At 57.9% G+C, this 21,610-nt stretch overlaps 3 protein-coding genes across 4 annotated transcripts; 2 read left to right on the top strand and 1 right to left on the bottom strand.

Moving 5' to 3' along the window:
* The first annotated feature begins 108 nt into the window (after positions 1 to 108).
* ESRRA (estrogen related receptor alpha) lies at positions 109 to 8,116 on the top strand. Of its 2 annotated transcripts, none has more exons than XM_058526543.1 (7): positions 109 to 178; positions 1,664 to 2,000; positions 5,075 to 5,191; positions 5,350 to 5,478; positions 5,899 to 6,066; positions 6,157 to 6,426; positions 7,083 to 8,116. In XM_058526543.1, the coding sequence occupies exons 2-7, from the start codon at positions 1,676 to 1,678 to the stop codon at positions 7,340 to 7,342; spliced, it is 1,269 nt and encodes a 422-aa protein (XP_058382526.1). In that variant the 5' UTR covers positions 109 to 178; positions 1,664 to 1,675; the 3' UTR covers positions 7,343 to 8,116. The 2 variants fall into 2 exon arrangements, with proteins under 2 accessions (XP_058382526.1, XP_058382525.1); XM_058526542.1 differs by lacking the exon at positions 109 to 178 and adding an exon at positions 853 to 1,304.
* TRMT112 (tRNA methyltransferase activator subunit 11-2) lies at positions 8,066 to 8,957 on the bottom strand. Its single transcript, XM_058526546.1, has 4 exons — positions 8,849 to 8,957; positions 8,658 to 8,759; positions 8,436 to 8,525; positions 8,066 to 8,343 (listed from the first exon to the last, which is right to left on the bottom strand). The coding sequence occupies exons 1-4, from the start codon at positions 8,924 to 8,926 to the stop codon at positions 8,236 to 8,238; spliced, it is 378 nt and encodes a 125-aa protein (XP_058382529.1). The 5' UTR covers positions 8,927 to 8,957; the 3' UTR covers positions 8,066 to 8,235.
* A 677-nt stretch (positions 8,958 to 9,634) lies between these two features.
* Positions 9,635 to 12,580, top strand: PRDX5 (peroxiredoxin 5). Its single transcript, XM_058526545.1, has 6 exons — positions 9,635 to 9,824; positions 11,155 to 11,289; positions 11,789 to 11,920; positions 11,994 to 12,032; positions 12,177 to 12,238; positions 12,340 to 12,580. The coding sequence occupies exons 1-6, from the start codon at positions 9,660 to 9,662 to the stop codon at positions 12,443 to 12,445; spliced, it is 639 nt and encodes a 212-aa protein (XP_058382528.1). The 5' UTR covers positions 9,635 to 9,659; the 3' UTR covers positions 12,446 to 12,580.
* Positions 12,581 to 21,610: the final 9,030 nt, after the last annotated feature.

Here is a 21,610-nt window from a genome sequence, read left to right as displayed (position 1 = left end):
ATGTCCTTTTGTGTCCTACAAGCCGCCGGCGGCGCCGCCGAGTGAGGGGACGCGGCGCGGCGGGGCGGCGCGGCCCGAGGAGGCGGCGGAGGAGGGGCCGCCCGCGGCCCCCGGCTCACCCCGGCGCTCCGGGCCGCTCGGCCCCCATGCCTGCCCACCCGCCCTGCCGGAGCCCCAGGTCCGGGGGCGGAGGGGAGCACCGCTGGGGGGTGGGCGGGCGGGGCGCGGGGTCCATGTGCGAGCGCGGCACGGAGGCGGGCGGGGGCGGGCTCCAGGCGGGGTCCGGCTCCGGGACCGGCCCGGGTCACGGGCGGGCCCCGGTCGAGAGCCAGAGGGGCTCAGGGTCCGAGCGGGATCCGGCGTCCAGGTCGTAGTGCGCCAGCCTGGGGCAGGGGCCGGCTCTGGCTCGGACTGCAGGTCCTGGCCAGGGTCAGGCTGGGGCCTCGGATCCAGTCCCAGGGCAGGGTTCAATCCGGCACCTGGAGCATGCCGAAGTCCCAGGGGCGGGCCTGGGCGGAAGATGGGGAGGGTCCTGTGTCGGGGAAGGGGCTTTGAAGACCACGTGGGGGCGCTCCAAGGGGCCTTGGGCCACCCTCGTCTCTGGGTCAAAGGTCATCGCACCGGCAGGGGAGAACTTCCTCCTTGGAGCTCCCCATTTACTTCCTGATAACCTGATAGAGGTCCCCCGCTGGCGGAGGGGGAGGGGAGGCGCAGCAACTTTAGACAACTTCCCGTAGGTGTGCGCAGGTTGGGGGGGGGCGGGGCGCCCCGGAGGTGGAGGATTCTGCGGCAGCGGGAGTGTAAGAGTGAATGTGGGGGGTGCAAGGAGGTGGCGCCGCGCCCGCCAGTTGTGCCTGGGATTGGGCGTGCTGGGGCAGGAGGGGGCAGTGTGTCAGGTGTGAAAGCCTCTGAATGTGTTTCCACAGGGGTCTATGCCCGAGTGTGAGTGTGGGGGCATGGCGAGAGTGTATGAGTGTTTGTAAGAGTGTGTGTGATTATGAGCCTTGAGTGTGACTTGGGCTGTGCACTTTGGGAGGAGTGTGCAAAGACAAACGGGAGCATGAGTGAGAAGTGGGGTTTGGGAAAGGCCATGCGTGAGAGTTGAGTGTCTAGGAGAGAGTGAGCATGTGTGTGCATGCGGGGACACCTCAGAACCCAGGCGAGTAGGGGTGTGCCAGGGTGTAAACACACACACGTGAGCGCCCTTCTGCTTGTATGCCTCAATTTGTTTGTGCTCTTGAACGGACAATACTCAGGTGAGGGGGAGATCTCGGACTTCCCCACCATCTGGAGAGAATGGAGAGGTATCTTGCATCTGGCTGGGGATTCCAGATGGGGTTGAAGGTCGCCTGGGGGGCTAAGGTTACCATGCTCCCCTGCTCTGGTGGGAGTAAGGGTTTTCCAGGCCTCCCCCAGGTTCCCAAGTGGGAGACTTGCTGTCAGTTACTGGCCCTGGAGGCTCTAGAGACTCTGTTCCCATGGCAACAGCTGGGGAGGGCCCTTTTCATGGGCAGCCCTTCCTTGGACTCTGTCCCCCTTCCCTCCCCCTCACTAAGCCTGGAGGCCTGGCCCCAGGCCCAGGGTTGGGCAACCAGGGTGGCAGGGTGTCTCTCCATCCCCCATCCCAGTGCCTCCCTGTGACGTGACAGGTCTCTCCCTGCAGGTGACCAGCGCCATGTCCAGCCAGGTGGTGGGCATTGAGCCTCTCTACATCAAGGCAGAGCCAGCCAGCCCCGACAGCCCAAAGGGTTCCTCGGAGACCGAGACTGAGCCCCCTGTAGCCCTGGCCCCTGGCCCAGCTCCCACCCGCTGCCTCCCAGGCCATAAGGAGGAGGAGGATGGGGAGGGGGCTGGGCCTGGCGAGCAGGGGGGTGGGAAGCTGGTCCTCAGCTCCCTGCCGAAACGCCTCTGCCTGGTCTGTGGGGACGTGGCCTCCGGCTACCACTATGGTGTGGCATCCTGTGAGGCCTGCAAAGCCTTCTTCAAGAGGACCATCCAGGGTGAGCCCCCACCCCACTCCTGTGCCCTTTGCCCTCTGGGCCTGGCGCCATCCAGTTGGTGCACTGCTGGGTGGCACAGGTCCCCAGGCTGCTGTGGTACCACTTGGTCTTGGCAGCCCGGTGTCTCCAGGCTCTCCTACCTCCCAGGAAGGCCTTTTCCCTTAAAAGATAAGTAAAGCCACCAGGATGTGTTGATGGATTGGATGTGGGATGTGAGAGATGCCTCCTAGGTCTCTGGGTACTATAGTTCCAGCACCTTCTACAGTGGCTCTGAAAAATTCAAAGCAGCCTCTGCCCACTCCTAGACTTTTTCTGGCAGCTGCTGGCCTCTCAGCGGCATAGAACATGCCCCCCTTTTTGTTGATTTCCCCAAAGCTGCACCAGCACAAGGCAGGCTTTTCTGGGTAACTGAGAGGGGCCACATCATATTTCAGCACCTAACTTTAAAAAGACTCTTAGGCATCCTGCTAACAGTACTCACTGAATTTTTCTCACTTAGGAAAGCAGATCATGTGAGCAAGATGGTGATGCAATAAACATTACCTGGGATGTACCTGTTATTTATATTTCTATGTAACCTGTTGGTTACTTTGGGGCTATAACATGGATAAGTTTTGAAAACATTTTGTGAGTCCTTACACAATGCCCGACACTGTGTCCCTTACATTTACAACCTCAGTTACCCCCATCGCAACCTATAAGGTGCCGGCACTGTTTCGTAACGGAGGCCCACAGAGGTTTTTAAAACTTTGTCCCCATCTCACAGGTAGAAAATGACAGAACCAGGATTTGAACTTGGGTCAATTTAGGTCCAGAGCTGAGGTCTGAAACGCCTTTCCTTATTATTAATAACTGAACTTTGGACAGATGCCGCACGACCGATTGTGACATTCCAGCTAGTTCTGACTTGGCTGAGGCCTGCTGGTCTAAACTCTCTGTGTTCCCTTCTGGCTCTGAAGACCAGTGAACCAATGGTTCAGGGCCAGGAGAACCCTTCGTTCTCTGTGGAGGCGGGTGACAAATATTTATTGAGCATTAGCCATAAATAGGGAGCATTTATTGAGGTCCTGTGAACCACGCCAAACGTGTTACCTTGATTATCCCCTTAAATGCTCACAACCCGCCTTTGTAAGAAAAGAACTACTGTTTTTATCATCCCAGTTTTACAGATGGGAAAACTGAGGGTTCGAGGGCATAGGTAGGGGACTTGCCCAAGGTCACACAGTTGGTAAGTGGGAGGGTCAGGATGGGCGCCAGGCAGCCTCCAGGGCCTTGCTCTTCCCTAACTTGTGCTTGGCTGTCCTGGCCACTGTTCCAGGCCTGGGGACGTAGTTGGGACTAAGGCAGGACCGCTCCTGTCCTCAAGCAATTTACATTCTAACAGAGAGGGGAGAAAGAAAACGAGAGATTGCGCAAGATTGTTATAGTGCAGCTGTGGTAAGTGCTGGAAGGCGAGGAGCAGGGTGTGTGTGACAAGGAACCTGGCTGGGTCTGGGGTGCTGGAGGGCTTCCCTGAGGAGGTATTTTGAGCTGAGCACGGAAGCCCGGGTAGGGTGTAGGAGAAATTGAGGGAAACGTGCTAAGGGCATGTTGGCTGGTTGTGTCCTTCAGTCCTTGTGTAGCCCTGTGAGGCTGGGAGGGCCGCCATGCGCTCCTTCAACCAGTTTTATGAGCGCCCACTATGTGCCAGGCCCTGTGTGGTGCTGGGGACAGTGCTGGCCCTCGTGGAGCTGACACTAAAGTGGGGAGACGGATAATACAGAAGATAAATAAGTACATAAGTAGCACATTAGATGGTGCTAAGAGCTGATGAGAAACTATGAAGCAGGGGCAAGCGGCCCGGAGGTGTCCGCGGAGGGGCATCTGGCGTTCTCAGCGGGTGGCCAGGGACGGTGACAAGGGCCAGAGATTTGAAGGAGGTAAGGGAGCAGTGTCCCCTGTTTTGGGACACAGCGAGGAGGCCAGTGGGGAGCCGGAGCAGAGTGCAACAGGGGATGAGATCGGAGAGGGGGTGAGAGCAGGGGTGTAGGCCTCAGCGGCCACGGAGTTCCCCTGGGCTTTTCCTCTGAGAGGGGAAATCATTGGAGGGTTTTGAGCAGAGGAGGGACAGGGTCTGACTTAGGTTTAATAGGATGCCTCTGGCTGCTGTGTTGAGAGTAACTGAAGGAGGCAAGGACAGAGCCGGGGGTGAGGTGACAGTGACTTGGGTCACGGGTGGAAGCAGTTGCCAGGGGCTGAAGGGGTTGGCTTCTGGACTCTCTAGGACTTTTTGATGGGTTGGATTTTGGGTGTGAGAGGAATCCAAGATGTCTCCTAGATTTCTGCTTGAGCACCTGGATAAATGGAGTTGCAGGTCTGGAGGGGCAGATCAAGGGCTCTATCAGGACATGTTAAGTTTGCGACGCCTTCTAGAGCTGCAAGATGTCGAGCAGACAGTGGGATGAGTCTAGAGCTCAGGCAGGTCTAGGCTCGAGATACAAATTTGAAAGCCTGCGGCTGGGTCACATCACCCGGGCTGTGAGTGGTAACTCACCCGAGAGTGAGTCAGTGGAGACAAGGTCCGAGGGCAGCGCAGGATTCTTCAGTGGAAAGAGCGTGGGGAGGTGCGCAGAACCACAAAGTGGCCAATGAGCGGGGAGGAAAATCAGGAGTGGGTCCTAGACGTTAGGAAGAAAAGTGTTTTAAGTGTTTCTAGGAGTCGGACGTGATCAATGGCATTAGATGCTCCTTTAGGCCAAGTCAGATGAGGACGAGAATTGGCTATTGGATGTAGAGGCCACTGTGGCCCTTGCTGAGAGCAGATGAGGGCAGTAGAGCCCAGAGACACGGCTTGACAAGAGGCTTGGGGCAGCGACGCAGCCTCACTCCCCCGGTCCCAGTGCCTCCCTTGCCCGGGTAGAGGCCCCCAGCCCAGCGGCCATGCCCCTCACTGCACCGGGCTTCCCTGTGCCACTCACAGCACTCCTGCTCTCCCCAGACCCGTGCTTGCCCGGGGCGAGTCAGGGCTCTCCTGTCCGCTGGGCCCCCTCCGGGCCCTGGGAGGCCGCCACTGGAGCCCTGCCTCTTCCTGGCAGGGAGCATCGAGTACAGCTGTCCGGCCTCCAACGAGTGCGAGATCACCAAGCGGAGACGCAAGGCCTGCCAGGCCTGTCGCTTCACCAAGTGCCTGCGGGTGGGCATGCTCAAGGAGGGTGAGCACTGGGCAGGGCCTGGGCGAGGGCTGGGGGAGCTGGATGCATGGGGCCGGGGGGCAAGGCCTGGGAAGTCCTGGTGGAATGGACTGGGCGGGGGTCTCTGCAGAGCAGGCCACCCCCAGCCCCATGGACACAGTCCTCTCTTACAATTCAAGGGGTACGTCTGGACCGTGTCCGGGGTGGGCGACAGAAGTACAAGCGGCGGCCGGAGGTGGACCCACTGCCCTTCCCAGGCCCCTTCCCTGCTGGACCCCTGGCGGTAGCTGGAGGCCCTCGGAAGACAGGTGAGAGCGTCGTGGGTCCCTGGAGCTCCAGGGTTGTCGGGGGGCTAGGACCCAGAGGCCTATCTGGCATCATTCACCCAGGAGAATAATTATCTTGGGCACTGGGACCTAAATTTTCCCTGCATCTATTCACGTAGTCACTTATCCCAAGAAGTATTTATGAAAATACCTTTTTCTGTGTCAGGCCCCCAAGTCGTACAACTGGGAACAGGGCAGGGTTTTCTAACGCTCAGAACCCGTGCACACACAGACCGGCTCTCCCCGGGAGACAGTGCGAACCCTTCCCGGAGAGAGGGGTCTGAGTTGGCTGGCCAGTGGCCACTGAGGAAGGCCACAGGGGGCCCGGCTCTGGGAAGATGCTTGACTCCGAAGGGCCTGCAAGGTGATGAGTTCGAGTGCTTCTTCCAACTGTGCCTGTAGCCCCGGTGAACGCACTGGTGTCCCACCTGCTGGTGGTTGAGCCCGAGAAGCTGTATGCCATGCCCGACCCGGCGGGCCCCGACGGACAGCTCCCGGCTGTGGCTACCCTCTGTGACCTCTTTGACCGAGAGATCGTGGTCACCATCAGCTGGGCCAAGAGCATCCCAGGTAAGGGCTGGCCCAGGTGATGTGGGGCTTCCCTGGGTGCCTGGCTCTGGCGCCCTTGCTCAGCCGGGTCTCCTCCCCACTGCCCTCCAGGCTTCTCGTCACTGTCGCTCTCCGACCAGATGTCAGTCCTGCAGAGTGTATGGATGGAGGTCCTGGTGCTGGGCGTGGCCCAGCGCTCACTGCCACTGCAGGACGAGCTGGCCTTTGCTGAGGACCTGGTCCTGGATGAAGAGGGGGCGCGAGCAGCTGGCCTGGGGGAGCTGGGGGCCGCCCTGCTGCAACTGGTGCGGCGACTGCAGGCCCTGCGGCTGGAGCGTGAGGAGTACGTCCTGCTGAAGGCCCTGGCCCTTGCCAATTCAGGTGAGTCTGCAGTGAGCTCCCTCCACAGGGCCCTCTGGTTTTTAACTCTGTGATGGTGGCACAGTCCCATTTTGCAGGCAAGAAAAACTGAGGCTTAGGGAGGAATAGTGACTTGCTGAAAGTCACAAAGCAAGCCAAGGGCAGGCCCAGGAACTGCACCTGGGATTTTGAGCCCTAGTGCCATACTTAGTGGAAAGGTGAACAATTTAATGGGAGGGAAGGTGGGCAAGACAAGAGGTGGCTGTAGTTGAGAGAGAAAAGGTGGACCCTGGCTCATGAGCAGGAGCAGTGAGTGGTGCTTCAGTCACCCAGTGAACAAATCGGTGTCTGGTTCTTCTTCTTGTTTTTTTTTTTTTTTTTTTTTGCCGAGGAAGATTGGCCTTGAGCTAACATCTGTGCCCACCTTCCTTCAGTTTATATGTGGGATACCACCACAGCATGGCTCTATGAGCGGCGTGTAGGTCTGTGCCTGGGATCTGAACCTACGAACCCCAGGCCACTGAAGCAGAGTGTGTGAACTTAACCACTACACTATGGGGGCCAGCCCTGTGTCTGGTTCTTCCTTAGGCCCCATGCAGTGTTGTCTAAGCAGATGGGGGCTCTGCCCTTTCTGGAGGTGGCCCGGGTCAACAGCTCTCTCTCCTCTCTCTTCGCAGACTCTGTGCACATTGAAGATGCCGAGGCTGTGGAGCAGCTGCGAGAAGCTCTGCACGAGGCCCTGCTAGAGTATGAAGCCGGCCGGGCGGGCCCCGGAGGGGGCGCTGAGCGGCGGCGGGCAGGCAGGCTGCTGCTTACACTGCCGCTCCTTCGCCAGACAGCGGGCAAAGTGCTGGCCCATTTCTATGGGGTGAAGCTGGAGGGCAAGGTGCCCATGCACAAGCTGTTCTTGGAGATGCTTGAGGCCATGATGGACTGAGGCACGGGGTGGGCACGGGTGGGGGTGCTGGCAGGACCCGCCCAGCAGAGGGTCAGCCCCAAGGGGGCAGAGCTGGAGTCTGGGCAGTGCCACAGCCTGCTGGCAGGGCCAGGGCAATACCATCAGCCCCTGGGAGTGGGCCCTACGCCCTCCCCTCCCCCCTCCTAGGGGGTGTTAGAAGCTGGGAACGTGTGTGCCCAGGCTCTGGGCACAGTGCTGCCCCTTGCAAGCCATAACGTGCCCCCAGACTGTAGGGGGCCTTGCGGAAGCCATAGGGGGCTGCAGGGGATGAGTGGGAGGCAGAAGCCTGATCTGGGAGGGAAGGGAGTGGAGGCCACAGTCTCCCAGTGGGTGATGCTTTTGCTGCTGCTTAACCCGACCCCCTCTCCAGAGCAGAGGGGGATTTGGAAAGCAAAAGCCCCTGCCCCCTTCGCTCCTCTCCTCATCATTTGCATTGGGCATTACTGCCCCCCCTTGAAGCAATAACTCCAAGCAGGCTCCAGCCCCTGGACCCCTGGGCTGGCCAGGGCCCCCCATCAGCTCCCACCCAGCCTCCTCAGGGGGCAGGGAGAGCACTGCCTCTACGCCCTGCAGAGCAATAACACTATATTTATTTTTGGGTTTGGCCAGGGAGGTGCAGGGACATGGGGCAAGCCAGGGCCCAGAGCCCTCGGCTGTACAGAGACTCTATTTTAATGTATATTTGCTGCAAAGAGAAACCGCTTTTGGTTTTGAACCTTTAATGAGAAAAAAAATATATCGAGCTCAAGAACACTGCGTGTCTGGCGTGTCACTGGGTCAAGGGTTGGGGATACACAAAACAGAACTAGCAAACAGGATATACATAAACCAATGTACACATGGACACAGTGAAAAACTGGTGCCCAGCACGATTAAGTCTCGGTTTCTTCATCACTCAACAGCATGTTGGGGATACCGCGGCTGATGGGGAACAGACGTCCAGACTCCGGGCATTGCAGGGTGCCCTCCAACACATCCACCTGCGGGGAAGGGGGGACAGGGCTGAGCACTGGCAGGCTCCGTGCGTGGGGGTGTGGCCAGGGAGGCAAGCAAGCGATGGGCCGGTTCTCACCTCCAGCAGCACGTGGTGCATCTTCCTCAGAAAATCCTCATCACGTTCATACCCCTCAATCGGCCCTTTGGGCACCTCGACCAGATGCAACTGTGGGCAAGACACCTAACTCGTCCCTGGGCATCGCCGACCCTCGCCCCAAGACCAGGCTTCCCTGCCTGGTGCAAGGGGCTGCGGCAAGACCACCCCCCAGGGCGTGCACGGGCGGGGGAGGGTCCTCACGGTGTCCGCCGCCTCCAGGAGCGCCGCCCACTCCACCTTGGGGATCATCCGCGCCACGAAGTCGGGGTTGAACTCCACGGGGTTGATGCGGACCTCGGTGGCCTGCGGGGCGGAGGGGCTTAGTGAGGCGGGCCGGACCCTGGCTCTCTTATCCCGCCCGGGACGGGGGCGAGAGACCGCCCGGCCCGTACCTGGAGGCGCAGAGGGAAGCCGCGGGGCCCCACCCCCCGCACGTGCGAGCTCAGCAGGTTGTGGGTGAGCAGCTTCATGTCGCCACCGAGCGCTCTGGCCAGGCCGGAAGCGGAAGGAGGCCAGGAGTCCGCCTGCGTCACTTCCGGAGCCGCTCCCCTCTGTATCCTATTGGATAGCTGAGAGAAGCGGAAGCGGGAACTTGCTGGAACTTCTGGGGCTCGCCGGAGCCGAGGTATTTGAAAGGCCTGGTCGGATCACGCGCTGCTGCCGGAACCGTCTCGGCGGCAGGTGTCTATGGCGCAGGCCCAGTGGTTGTGACTGAGCCAAAAACCTCCAGTGGTTACAAATCATGTACAGTGCAAATTATATGTGAAACAACTGCAATGGGGCCTCCGTCGAATGCAAAATAAACATGTTTTATTTACTCCTACACCAGCGCCTGACGCCGTCATCTCCCGCCCCTCGCTGTCGGTTAAAAAACGGAAACACCGCCCCAATCCGTAAATCGGGCCGGTCCAACAGGCACCCGAACCTTGTATGCAAATAATCTGCTCGGCTGCCGGAAGCCCCGCCCCTTTGTCCGTGCATCAGTGGTCCAGCCCCTAATGCAAATAAGCCAAGCGCCCCGGAAGCTCCGCCCCTGCACGCACGCCTGCGCAGTGGAGGGGCCTCGCCGGGGGCGGGGCGGCCGAGGCCCCGCCTTTGGAGAGTCGCTGGTGACGCCGGGCCCCGCCTCCGGCCGCGGCCCCGACGGGGGCGGGGCTTGGCGCAGCGAGACGGGGCGGGGCGGTTGTGGCGTCGGTGGCAGGCATGCTGCAGGTGGGTCTATGCATCCTGGGACGCCGAGCGGACTCAGTATTCGCCCAGGCTGCGGCAGCGGTGCGAACAGGCCGGTGCCTGGAAGGAGGCCGAGAGTGGACGCTTGGTGGGACCCGCGGTTTCAGAAGCGCCTCTGCAGCCATGGCCCCGATCAAGGTGACCGCTGGCCCGGCCAGGCCTGACCCCCAGCCCCTCGCCATCCACCCAAGGCCACCCTCCGTCCCGCTTGTCTGGGGGAGAGTCACCCTCTTTCCTGCCCTCCGGAATCCTTCCCTCCTCCCTAGTGGCCCTTCACGCTGTCTGTCCCCCTCATCCCCTCAGCAAGACCCCGTGGCGGCCCGGGCGGCCCCACCCCCACCCCGTTCATGCCAGTTTTGGGAGTCTCGTGTCCCATTTGCTGGGCCAGTACCCGAGGCTCTCGAGCCTTCCTCTCATCTCCCTTCCACATCGGCTCTGCGACCCCTGTGATGGGTCTGCACCATTTTCAGACAATTGAGTATCGTGGCCTCCCCCACCTTCTGGAACCATGTCCTCTGCCCCCGGGTCCCTTTTCAACCCCCATACATCTCCCCCGACCCTGTCCTACGCTTTTGTCAAGTTATTGGGCATCACTCTCCCCTATCTTCTGGAACAGGTGTTGTCTCTTAGAGTCCCCTTGTATCTCCCCCAGTCCACTCCACCCATAGCTAATTCCCACCCTTTTGCTGAGTCTTTCACCCCTTCTTATCTTCTGGAACCATCCCCAGCTCCTTGGAACAAACCCCTTCCCCTCCCACAGTCTTCTGAGACCCCCGCCTCCTCCTGCTTCATCCTACTCCTACCACAGAGTTTCTCAGAGACGCTCCCCCCTACCCCTGACTTTTGTCCCTTTTGTCTACCTCCTCCGGGCCCAGGAAGCCCTCACACACTCCCAGGTAGACCGACCCCTCACCCTTCAAGAGATTCCTTCTTTTATTCCATACCCCCTGGATGTAGGGACCGGCGCCCCCACCCCCCGACTTTCCCGCTTTGTGCTGCCCTCCCTTTTTTTTGTCTTGAGGGTGAGACACTCAGACCTGGCCAGGGTCCGCTCCCTCCTTGTCAGGGCCTTGTCCTCACCATCAAATATAGCCCCCCTGCCCCTCCGCCCCTTGTTCCTTTATCCTACTCTTTTCCTGTAACTCAGCTTGTTTACTCAACCCCTTGCGACACCCAGGGAGGCCTTCTCTCCCTTTTTCTCTTGTCATCAGTGGGCCCTTTAAGAAGAATAGGGCCGCCTTGAAACCTGGGGGATGTGGGGTAACCAGGCGGTGGCGGGAGAAGGGAGGGCGACAGGGAGGGACCTCTGGAAACTCTGACAGGGTTGAACTTTCCTGCTGGCTGTCAACTGTGCTCCACCAGGCACAGCTGCCAGCCCCTCTGGTCCCCTGGCTCTGGTGCTGCCCTTCCCTTGGCCTCCCTGCCCAGCCCACACCTCGACCCCTGACCTCGGAGCCATTCCCTCTAGGTGGGAGACGCCATCCCGTCGGTGGTGGTGTTTGAAGGGGAGCCTGGGAACAAGGTGAACCTGGCAGAGCTGTTCAAGGGCAAGAAGGGGGTGCTGTTTGGAGTCCCCGGGGCCTTTACCCCTGGCTGTTCCAAGGTGAGGCCCCGCCCTTCTGGGCTTAGCAACTGGGACCTTGTGTACATGTTCGTATTGTTCATAAGTCTTCCACGGAGTCCTGAGGCAGTTGGCAACGAGAGTATGTAGATGATATGACAGCTAAAAAGCTGGTCAGAGCATTTAGAAAATAAGTGGAGGTTGCGAAAAGGTAGCAGTACCAGAAATATAGGGGAAAAGGGTATTGCAATGAAATTCAACACTTCTTATTGACTTTGCTGGCTGACAGGCACTATGGAGGGTACTTGGAACTCGGGTAAATAAGACATAGTTATGGCCACGGGAAGTTCATGGTCTTGACCACTTAAATTTGGATCCGAGCTTCCTAGTGGCCAAGGCAAAAAGGAACTGTGGCTTACACAGTTCTCATAGTCTGATCAAAGGTGTTGAAGCAGGGAGATAGGGAAGGCCTGGAGATAAAGGGTAGCCCAAGGAGCAGAGGCAGTTATCCCTTTGCTGACCCTTTGTTTCCTCTCCCCAGACCCACCTGCCAGGGTTTGTGGAGCAGGCTGGGGCTCTGAAGGCCAAAGGGGTCCAGGTTGTGGCATGTCTGTGTGTTAATGATGTCTTTGTGACTGAAGAGTGGGGACGAGCTCACAATGCGAAAGGCAAGGTGAGGTGCGGGTCCTGCAGGGGATCAGGGGCCAGGCGGGAGATTTTTCTCTTGACCTTTACTTTCTCCTTAGGTTCGGCTTCTGGCTGACCCCACTGGGGCCTTTGGGAAGGTGAGTGCCCCCCCCGCCCCCAGGGCAGTCCCTGTGCCCGGCCTTGGAAGCAGGGACTTGGAGGGACGTGGCCAATGTGGGGAGCAGCTGGGGGGCTTGGCCTGTTCTGGGCTTCCTGATCCTTTTCTTGGCCTCCCCTCCTAGGAGACAGATTTGTTACTAGATGATTCATTGGTGTCCCTCTTTGGGAATCGACGGCTCAAGAGGTAAAAGTGGGAGGGTCCTCCATGGGGTTCCCCCCGCCCCCGTCTCCATTCCCAGCCTCCAGGCCCAGGCTGTTGCAACTGGTCGCCCGTCTTTCTGGCAGGTTCTCCATGGTCATAGAGGATGGCACGGTGAAGTCCCTGAACGTGGAGCCGGATGGCACAGGCCTCACCTGCAGCCTGGCCCCCAACATCATCTCGCAGCTCTGAGGTCCAGAGCCCAGACGTGCTCCTTCTGCGCTTTCCTATTCCGCCTGTCCAGCCCTGGGCAGAGCCCAGCCCACCCTCCTGGGGCCGCCCAGTTGGAGCCTTGGCCAGATTTCTGCAGTAAACACTTGTGGTTCATGTCTGTCTCCTTGATTTTGAATTGCTCTTTCGCTGAGGGCCAGGTCTCGTGACAGTCACAGCCGGGAGAGGAGTGGGCAGGGGCTGAGGCGGGGACTAATAGGAGACCCTGAGGTAATTAAGGAGGCAGTCAGGGAAGGCCTTCGGGGGACGTGTTGTGACACACCAATCTGCAAACTGAGAAAGGGTCAGTGGTCTGAAAAGAAAGGGAAGGAGCAGTCCGTGCAGAGGAAGCATGTCTAGAAATTTCCTGGGCAGACACGAGCTTGGCTCGCACCTGTGACCTTTTGCGCTTGATCTCTGGGTGCTGGCTGAGCTCATTTAGACCATAACCCCGGGGTAGCAACTTTGGTTCCAGGCAGCCTCCGGACCTGGGCCGAGCCCCAGCCCCACCATTCTTTCAGACTCCACTGAACGTCTCCCGGGAGCACCCACATCCCAGGAAGGGCCCCTGGCACCTTGGGACCATCTGGCAGAAAGGGATCCATGTGGAGCAGTGCTGGTTCAGTCCAGGAGGGCTTCCTGGGAGAGGAGTATGAGAGGAGAAGACACCTGTGAGGCCTGCCCGGTGGTGGGTGTAGAGTGAGGAGCCGGGGGTCAGGGAGGCGGGCAGGCTTTGGGGCTGGGGCCGTTGCCGTGTGCTGGCCCTGCCCCTGGGCTTCTGCCTTTTGTCCCTGGGAAGCCAAGTGCTTGGCAGAGCAGACTGCAAATTATTAGGCCCCTGCTGTGTTTAGAGCTCCCAGCCTACGGGGGACAGACGCTTCAGGTATGGTAAAAATCCTCAATGATCCCGTGGGGTGTGAACTGTTACAGCCTGTTATATCACAGAGGTTAAGTCAACAGGCCCGGCTCATTCAGCCGCATAAGAGGAGTTGGGATTTGAGCCAGGCAGCCGGCCCGGGGCTGGCGTGGGTGTGAGCTTTACTCACTGTGCCCTGCTGCCCCGTCACCACCAGCTCCTAGGGGCCCTCCTGCTCCGCCTGGCCATCTGCGGGGGCTCAGCCCCCAGAGCCGGCCAGGGCAGACTGCCCTCAGCGAGAGGTCTCTTGGAGGACACGACCCTTGAGGCAGTGGGAATGGTGCTCCTGGCGGAGGGAACAGCATGGCCGTAGGGATGGAGGGTGGAACAGCCTCCAGTAGCTGCAGCACATAGAGCAGCTGAGAGAGAGAGAGGGGATGCTGGGAGGACAGGGGGCCTTTGAAGACTTTCACCTGCGGCCACCTTGGGCCACTGAAGGATTTCTGCAGGGCAGTGACAGGTCAGCTTTATACCCAGGCTGCTGTGTGGGGAGAGAGCTAGAGCTGGGTGAGTGGGGGGTAGAAGAGGCGCCAGGTGGGCAGCATAGGGAAGGACTGATGTCAAGGAGGTGGAGGCTGGGACACGGAGACCTGTTGAGTTTTGTGGTGGAGATTGAGTCCAGGGGGCCCCTCAGCTGGAGGTCTAAGAGGCTGGCTGGTTGGAGTGGTGTTCTGCGAGGCCGGGGCACTCAGCAGGAGGGCCCGCTTCCCTGCGGGGGTCCCGGGTGCTCAGCCTTGCCTTTCCCACCCCTGCCCAAGTCGCTGTAACCGTTGAGGCCGTGGGGCAGTCCCTTTGGCTGTGGATAACACCCTGTTCCTCGTTCCTTCCCTGAACTAGTCCATGTGGGCCGCACCCTCAGCTTCATCAAGGACGGAGTTTTTTGACATATAATTCACCCTTTAAAAGCAAACAGTTGAGTGTTTTTAGTCTGTTCACCAAGTTGTGCAACCTTCACCACTTAAAGATTAAAGATGGATCTTTTTTTTTTTGCTGAGGAAGATTAGCCCTGAGCTAACATCGATTGCCAATCCTCTTTTTTTTTTTCGCTTGAGGAAGATTGGCTCTGAGCTAACGTCTGTGCCCGTCTTCCTCTACTTTGTATGTGGGTCGCTGCCACAGCATGGCTGATGAGTGGTGTAGGTCCACACCTGAGATCCGAACCCCCAAATCCCGGCTGCCAAAGCGGGGCATGCTGGACTTAACCACTACACCATGGGGCCAGTCTCTAAAGATGGATCTTTAATCTCAGAGACTTCTCCCAGGATGAAGCTGCTTGTCTCTCTGAGCATCTCTATGCGTGTCTGCACATCCGTACGTAGTTATGAAGGGCATGTTCAGACTTTCGGGGGTTCTGCTTGCCCCGTGTACCCCTACAGTCACATCACGTGTCTCGCATCCAGCGGCTGTTTGCTGAGCGTCATCTCTGCTCCAGGCACCATGCTGGCCTCCGGGGACACAGCAGTGGACAGGCCAGGCCCAGGCCCGTTGGCCCCACTGCAGGACGCAGCTCTGGGCCCTGAGAGCATGTTCTAATGGGACTGGCAGCACACCTCAATGTGCTCACGGTCGAGTGGGGGCACCAGCCCCCGGATGAGTGCTTGAGGTCAGTGCAGTGGAGCTGTGAAAGGGAAGCACCGGCCGGGGGTTTTGGGGTGTTACAGAAAGACTCTGCCCACCACCCCAGCTCACCATGGGCGTAAGGGACCCAGAAAACGACTCCTAGCTGTGGCTGAAAAATAAATAGGCAACAGCCAGGCGAACAGAGGTGGGAAGGGTGTTCCAGGCGGCTGGAACAGCCTGTGCTAAGGCCTAAAGGTGAGGAAGAAGAGAGAGGCCTGGGCTGAGTAGACCAAGTGAGGTCAGAGACAGGATTTTGTCCACAAGCCACGGCTTGGTCAGGTTCTCTCTCTCTCTTTTTTTTTTGTGAGGAAGACCAGCCCTGAGCTAGCATCCAATGCCAATCTTCCTTTTTTTTTTTTTTGCTGAGGAAGACCGGTCCTGGGCTAACATCTGTGCCCATCTTCCTCTACTTCCTCTACTTTATACGGGACGCCACCACAGCAAGGCCTGACAAGCGGTGCGTTGGTGCACACCCAGGATCCAAACCTGCGAACCCTGGGCCACTGAAGTGGAGCGCGTGCACTTAACCACTGCAACACCAGGCCGGCCCCAGTCGGGTTATCTTGGTGGACATCCGGGTGTCTCCAGGATCAGGCTGGGGGCAGCTTCCGACAAAGTTCTGTTTTCGTATCCTCTTGGGCTCCTTCCTCGGGGCGTGTTCCCAAATGCTGGAGCGCTAGGTCAAAGGGCTCTGGTGGTTTGATTGGTCTCTGGAAACTCGGAGGCCGTTCTGAGGGCCGTTAGTGATGTGTGGGTGTGCCGGCTTGAGTTTTACCTTCTGGATTGATTTTTGCTCACTTAATGGATATTTAATGGTGTCTTGGAGCTGTCTTTAATGTGTGTGTCTTTAATTATGAGGGAGGCTGGCAGCGGTGGGGCTGCTGGGTCTCTCGTGCGTGGGAACTGGGCGCTGGGCTTCAGCCGTGTTCTCCCACAGACTAGGCAGCGGGAGCGGAGCTGACACAGCTCTCAGGCCTCCAGAGGACTTGGGTGTGCCCTCAGTCACCCTACTTACCCCCAGGCCCCTTTGAGCCTTCCTTTCCTTATCTCTGAAATAGGAATTCTTTTGTTCAAAAACATCAGTTCGGCCGTCTTCTGAATCTTGGCTCCACCGCTTTCTGGCTGTGTGGCTTTAAGCAAGTGACTTGACCTCTCTGTGTGTCAGTGTCTTCATTGGAAAGGGGGGATGATAATACAGCACCTGTATTTTACGGCTATGGGGGGAGTGGGTGATTAATACACGTGAGGAACAGGGCCAGTGCAGGCAAGCCGTCAGCAGACATTGGCGCTCTCATGGCTTCTGTAGCTCAGCGCTGTGCCTGGACTGCAGCCATGGACGACCCCACAGCGTCCCTGCCCTCACAGGGCCTCCACTCTAGAGGGGAGCAGACCAAGTGAATGAGGGAAGATGCAGAGTGGAATAAGACTGTGAGGGGACAAGGCCTGGGGTCTACTTTAGAAAGGGAAAGTCTCAGGGCTGCCCAGTGGTGTAGTGGTTAATTTCGCGTGCTGCACTTCGGCAGTTCGTGGGTTCCGATCCCAGGCACAGACCTACACCACTCATCAGCCATGCTGTGGCAGTGACCCACAAACAAAATAGAGGAGGATGGGCACAGATGTTAGCTCAGGGCCAATCTTCCTCACCAAAAAAAAAAAAAAGAAAGAAAGAAAGAAAGGGAAAGTCTTTTCATTTGGCAAGACCAGTAGGGTGAGAGGAGCCTGCCAGGGGAGAGGGAGGGTGTGTTAGCGGGATTAGAGAGGGAGTTCCAGGTTGGCGGAACTGAGAGTGGGAGAGAGATGGAGGAAGCAGGAGAGGACCCAGAGCAGAGGAGGGGGAGGAGCAAGGGATGAGGTCGGGTGGTGACCTGGGCCATTCCGTGGGGCCTCAGAAGTCACGGTGAGAGGCTGGAAGCCAATTCAAAGTACAGGGAGAAGCTACTGGAGGCTTTTATGCAGGGAAGGGTCATGAGCCAGCTAGCGTTTCAAAACGACTCTTTGATACTTCGGGTGCTGGGTAGAGGCCGCCTGGAGGGGGATTGGTGGTGGTGTCCCAGCCTTGACCAGAGGCTCCGGGTGAGGCAGGGCAGGTGCCTGTAGAAGCGTAGGTCCCCTGGGAGGAGCAGGGAGGGAGAGCTGGCCCAGTGTCAGGCAATGGGGGCTGGGCTGGGCCGAGCTCTCCTTAGCTGCCGGGGCCCAGGCCTTGTCGGCCACACCTTGGGTCCCTGGGCAGCCGGCCCAGCACTGGGCAGGTGGCTCCGGGCCCTGTCCTCCCTGGCTCTGGCTTCCCCCTCCCTCCTCCCACCTGGGCAGCTTGTTTGGGTCACTCCGCTGGGCATTTCTGCTCTTGTCCGACTCTGGCTCCACTAATTCCATCCTCAAATGGTGGGGGGATCCACCCCTTCTCAGACAGGAGGAGGGTCCCTCAGATCCGACAGCAGAGGGCCAAGTGCCCAGAAGGACCTGGAGGCTGTCTTTTGTTTTTAGTTCTTTAGGCTGGGGCCCTGGACCATCCGGTTAGGGAGCTGGGCCCCAGACAGGCTGCTGGGGGGCCAGACGCTGCTCGGAGCCGCTGCAGGCGGGGAGAAAAAGCCACTCTCTGACTCAGCCCAGGGGGGTCCGGGGCCCTGGCCGGACCGGCTGCCACCTGCCCTGGCCTCCCTGGACTCCGCATCCTTGAGCCCCAGAGCCCTCCTGCCTCTGGCCTTTGGGGTCGGACCAGGGCTCTCCAGAGAATTCACCACCAGAGGGGACCTGGGAGATGTGGTCCTTCTGGCCCCCACCCTGTGCAGGTGAGGAAGCTGAGCCCTGAGGGAGGAGACTGCAGGGAGACAGTGGCAGTTGACTACGTTGTCCATTTGTCTGTCTTTCTCTGCTTGCCTGCCTCCTGGATCCCCACGCTGGCGGCAGTGGGCACTGAACCCCCTTAAAAACTGCTAGAAAAAGATACCTGAGGAGGGCAGTCATTCTACATGGCACTGTAGAATAGCAAAAGATGCAAATATTTAAGATATTTGTTGGGGCTGGCCCTGTGGCCTAGTGGTTAAGTTTGGCGCGCTCCACTTCAGCGTTCTGGGTTCGTGGGTTCAGATCCCAGGTGTGCACCTACACTACTTGCCAGCCATGCTGTGGCAGCGACCCACATACAAAATAGAGGAAGATGGGCACAGATGTTAGCTCAGGGTGAATCTTCCTCAGCAAAAAAAAAAATAAAATAAAATAAATTTTTTTCAACAAAAGACAGTTTCTATGTAGCCATTAGAAAGGCCAAAATGAACTGAAATGAAGGAGATTGCAAAACATTGCAAAGCATGGAGGTGCACAATGGTGTGTGTGGTCACAACCACCTGTTACAGATGGACACAGGCAGCGGAATGTCAGGAAGGACAGGGAAAAGTCTAACGAGGGATCAGGGACTGGGGGTTGGGAGCGATGAGGGGGAGACTTTCTCTATCCCCTATGCATCTTGACATTTTTTTTTTTTTTTTTTTTGTGAGGAGATCAGCCCTGTGCTAACATCCGCCAATCCTCCTCTTTTTTTTTTGCTGAGGAAGACGGCCCTGGGCTAACATCTGTGCCCATCTTCCTCCTCTCTATATGGGACGCCGCCACAGCATGGCTTGCCAAGCAGTGCGTCAGTGCGCGCCCGGGATCCGAACCAGCGAACCCCGGGCCGCCGCAGCGGAGCGCGCGCACTTAACCGCTTGCGCCACCGGGCCGGCCCCGCATCTTGACATTTTTGATCATGTATCTGAAAAATTTTTTAAAGAAAAAATCTAGCTGAAGGAAAGGGACCACTGCCAGCCTCTCAATGAGCTAATTGAGCCTGGAAATCCCAGGATCTCTGTGTCAGCTGACGAGGGAGCCCCTCCCCAGCTGCCCTCCTCCCCCCCACCCTCCCCCTCCCCCCTGCCGCCCTCTGCCTGACTCAGCTGAACCAAGTCTGAAAACCAGATTGTGGCGCAGCCAGGCGTGTCTGGAGTGACGGATGTGAGAGCAGTTGGTGACACGGCCCTTGCCTCCGAGGCTTGAGGAAGGGTGTGACTGAGATGTTGAGCAAGGCAGGGACCTTTGGTTGCCAAGAGGTGATGCCCAGTCATCACGCTTGGCTGATCCAGAGCCGTTGCTCGGGAGGACTTCCTGGGCTGGACTCTTCGGAGGATGCAAATAGGAATAAGATTTGCAGAGGGTCAAATCTGATGGACCCTTGATATTCTTAATAGTAAAATTAATAACCACAGCAGGGACCAATTAATGAACGCTTAAGGCAGGCACCAGTTCCTGGAATCCTCTCTGAGAGGATTATCCGCATTTTCAGATGCATCTCGGGAGGCTGAAGAACTAGGTGTACTCTTTTCTTTCTTTTTTTTTTTTTAATTTTTATTTATTTATTTTTTTCCCCCAAGGCCCCAGTAGATAGTTGTACGTCATAGTTGCGCATCCTTCTAGTTGCTGTACGTGGGACGCGGCCTCAGCATGGCCGGAGAAGCGGTGCGTCGGTGCGCGCCCGGGATCCGAACCTGGGCCGCCAGCAGCGGAGCGCGCGCACTTAACCGCTAAGTCACGGGGCCGGCCCTAACTAGGTGTACTCTTAAGCCCACATGGCTTCCCACTGCCCGGTCAGACCCAGCTCACCTTGCCCACGAGCCCCTGGCTCTTTGCACTCTGGCCCCACCGCCTTCTTTCAGTTGGTTCTACTTAAGAGCTGTGTGACTTTGGGCAAGTTATTAACCTCTCTGCATCTCAGTTTCCTCCTCTGTAAAATGGAGATAATCCATTTAGTCCGTATGTCATAGACTAGTCCAATGCAAATAAGTTAATAACTGTCACGTACTTGTAACCATGACTAACTCATGGTAAGCTTGTGTTTGCCATGATTGTTATTATCATTGCCTTATATTTCATCAAATCTAAGATGTCATCGTTTGTAAAAGATGCCACTAAGGAAAAAAAGAATGCTGCCAGTTAACTATGCCCCAAGGCTCTTTTATCACTAGAATCTTTATTTTATACTTCCCGAAGGAGCTCTTTTAGACTCAGAGATTCTCATCATATATAATTCGGATGCACACATAAACGGGAAAATAGAAGCAAAGTAAACCGTGGACGGCGTTTGGAAAACTCCTTCACAGTTAGAGTCCGACAGGGGCATGATGTCTGTTTCTCAGCCACCTCCTCCTGTGAGCCATCAGGGGTGCTGGAGAGCAGCACCCCCTCCAGCATCCATCAGACAATGGTAAAGTCACCGTGCAGGTGGCTCTTCAGCCAGCTTTGCAATCCACTTCTGCCCTGGGAGTGTTCCTGCACGTCTGGTCCCCTCCCAGGGGCTCCCACCATTTGGGTCCTGGGAGTAAAAGATTGCTCTGCTCTTGCCTCTGGGGTTTCCTTCCAAGCTGCTGACGCCACTTCTGCAGGGTTTAAGGCATTTGAAGTGTGGGTATGTGCAGGTGACGACAGCTATGTCAGGACTGCTGCCAGCCAGGCAGCAACTCGACCATGTCATCTGTCTTCTGAGATTTAAATATGAGAAATCAGGCATCTTGGAATCGAGGAAACATGAATAATTTCTGAACTTTACAATGGCTATGCTTCCAGCTGCCACAGAGCCCTCGCACATTCTGTTCCTACTGCCTGGAATGCTTTTCCTTTCTCCCCTCTTTGCCTAGTCAACCCACTCATCCCTGATCTCAGCTCCATCGTACAGGCCCCTCTGGGATGCCTTCCCTGACCATCCCACTGAAGTCAAATCCCTTCCCCACCAACGCACGTAGTACAGCTCAACGTTACATTTTGAGGATGTGTGTGAATTTTTGGGTAGCTGTCTCCCCAGTGTACTGTGCATCCCATGGAGGCAGGGACTATGTGGCTTTTTACTACAGCCCAGTACCCAGCACAGTGTCTCACATGGAGCTGGTGAATGAAAGAATGAACAGCGGCGCCGGAGTGAGCAGAGGGGAGGCTAGGATGTCCTCCTGGCCTGTGTGTTACGAGACACATGCTGTTCGGCTCTGCACTGAACTGCTTCCCTCTGAGGCTGGAGTCCAACCTACTTCTTTTACAGGCAGGAAACTGAGGCCCGTGAGGTCACTTGCCCACGGCCCAGCGGTCCTGTCTTAGTCCAGTGTGTAAAGAGTATGGGGGAGGGCGGGGTCAGAGGAAGGGTGCTCATTCCTGGCTGGGGTTCAGAGGAGGCTTGCTGGGGGAGGCGGCATCTGACCCTGGCTTCACAGGTCGGGGGGGGAGGTTTGAGAAACATCAAGGGCAAATCAGAAGATGCAGGTGTAGGCACCCAGAGTCACCACGCAAGCCCTGAAGCCCCTTCAGAGGCCCTGGAAGGTGCCAGGCTGAGATCACCCTCTCCGGTTTCAAGTTGGGAAAGCGAGGCCCAGAGGGGTGGAGGACTCACCCACCATTGTCCATCGAGCCAGAGCTGTGGGCCTTGCTGCTGCGTGGCCCTGACCCCACCTTCCCCCGATAACCTCTGGGCCGGCCCTGCCGGAGACCAGGAGGCGGGGTGGCAAGGTGGGGGCTGAGGCAGGACCCCGGGGGTGCACAGGCCCGCCTGCACCCGGAAGGAGGAAGCTGCTGAGGGTGTCTGTGGCTGGGCTCGGGAT

The sequence above is a fragment of the Diceros bicornis genome, chromosome 31 (assembly GCF_020826845.1).
Source record: "Diceros bicornis minor isolate mBicDic1 chromosome 31, mDicBic1.mat.cur, whole genome shotgun sequence".
In the NCBI taxonomy this organism is placed as follows: domain Eukaryota; kingdom Metazoa; phylum Chordata; class Mammalia; order Perissodactyla; family Rhinocerotidae; genus Diceros; species Diceros bicornis.
Note: the sequence above shows the minus strand (reverse complement) of the source record. Positions and strands in the feature narration are given on the sequence as shown.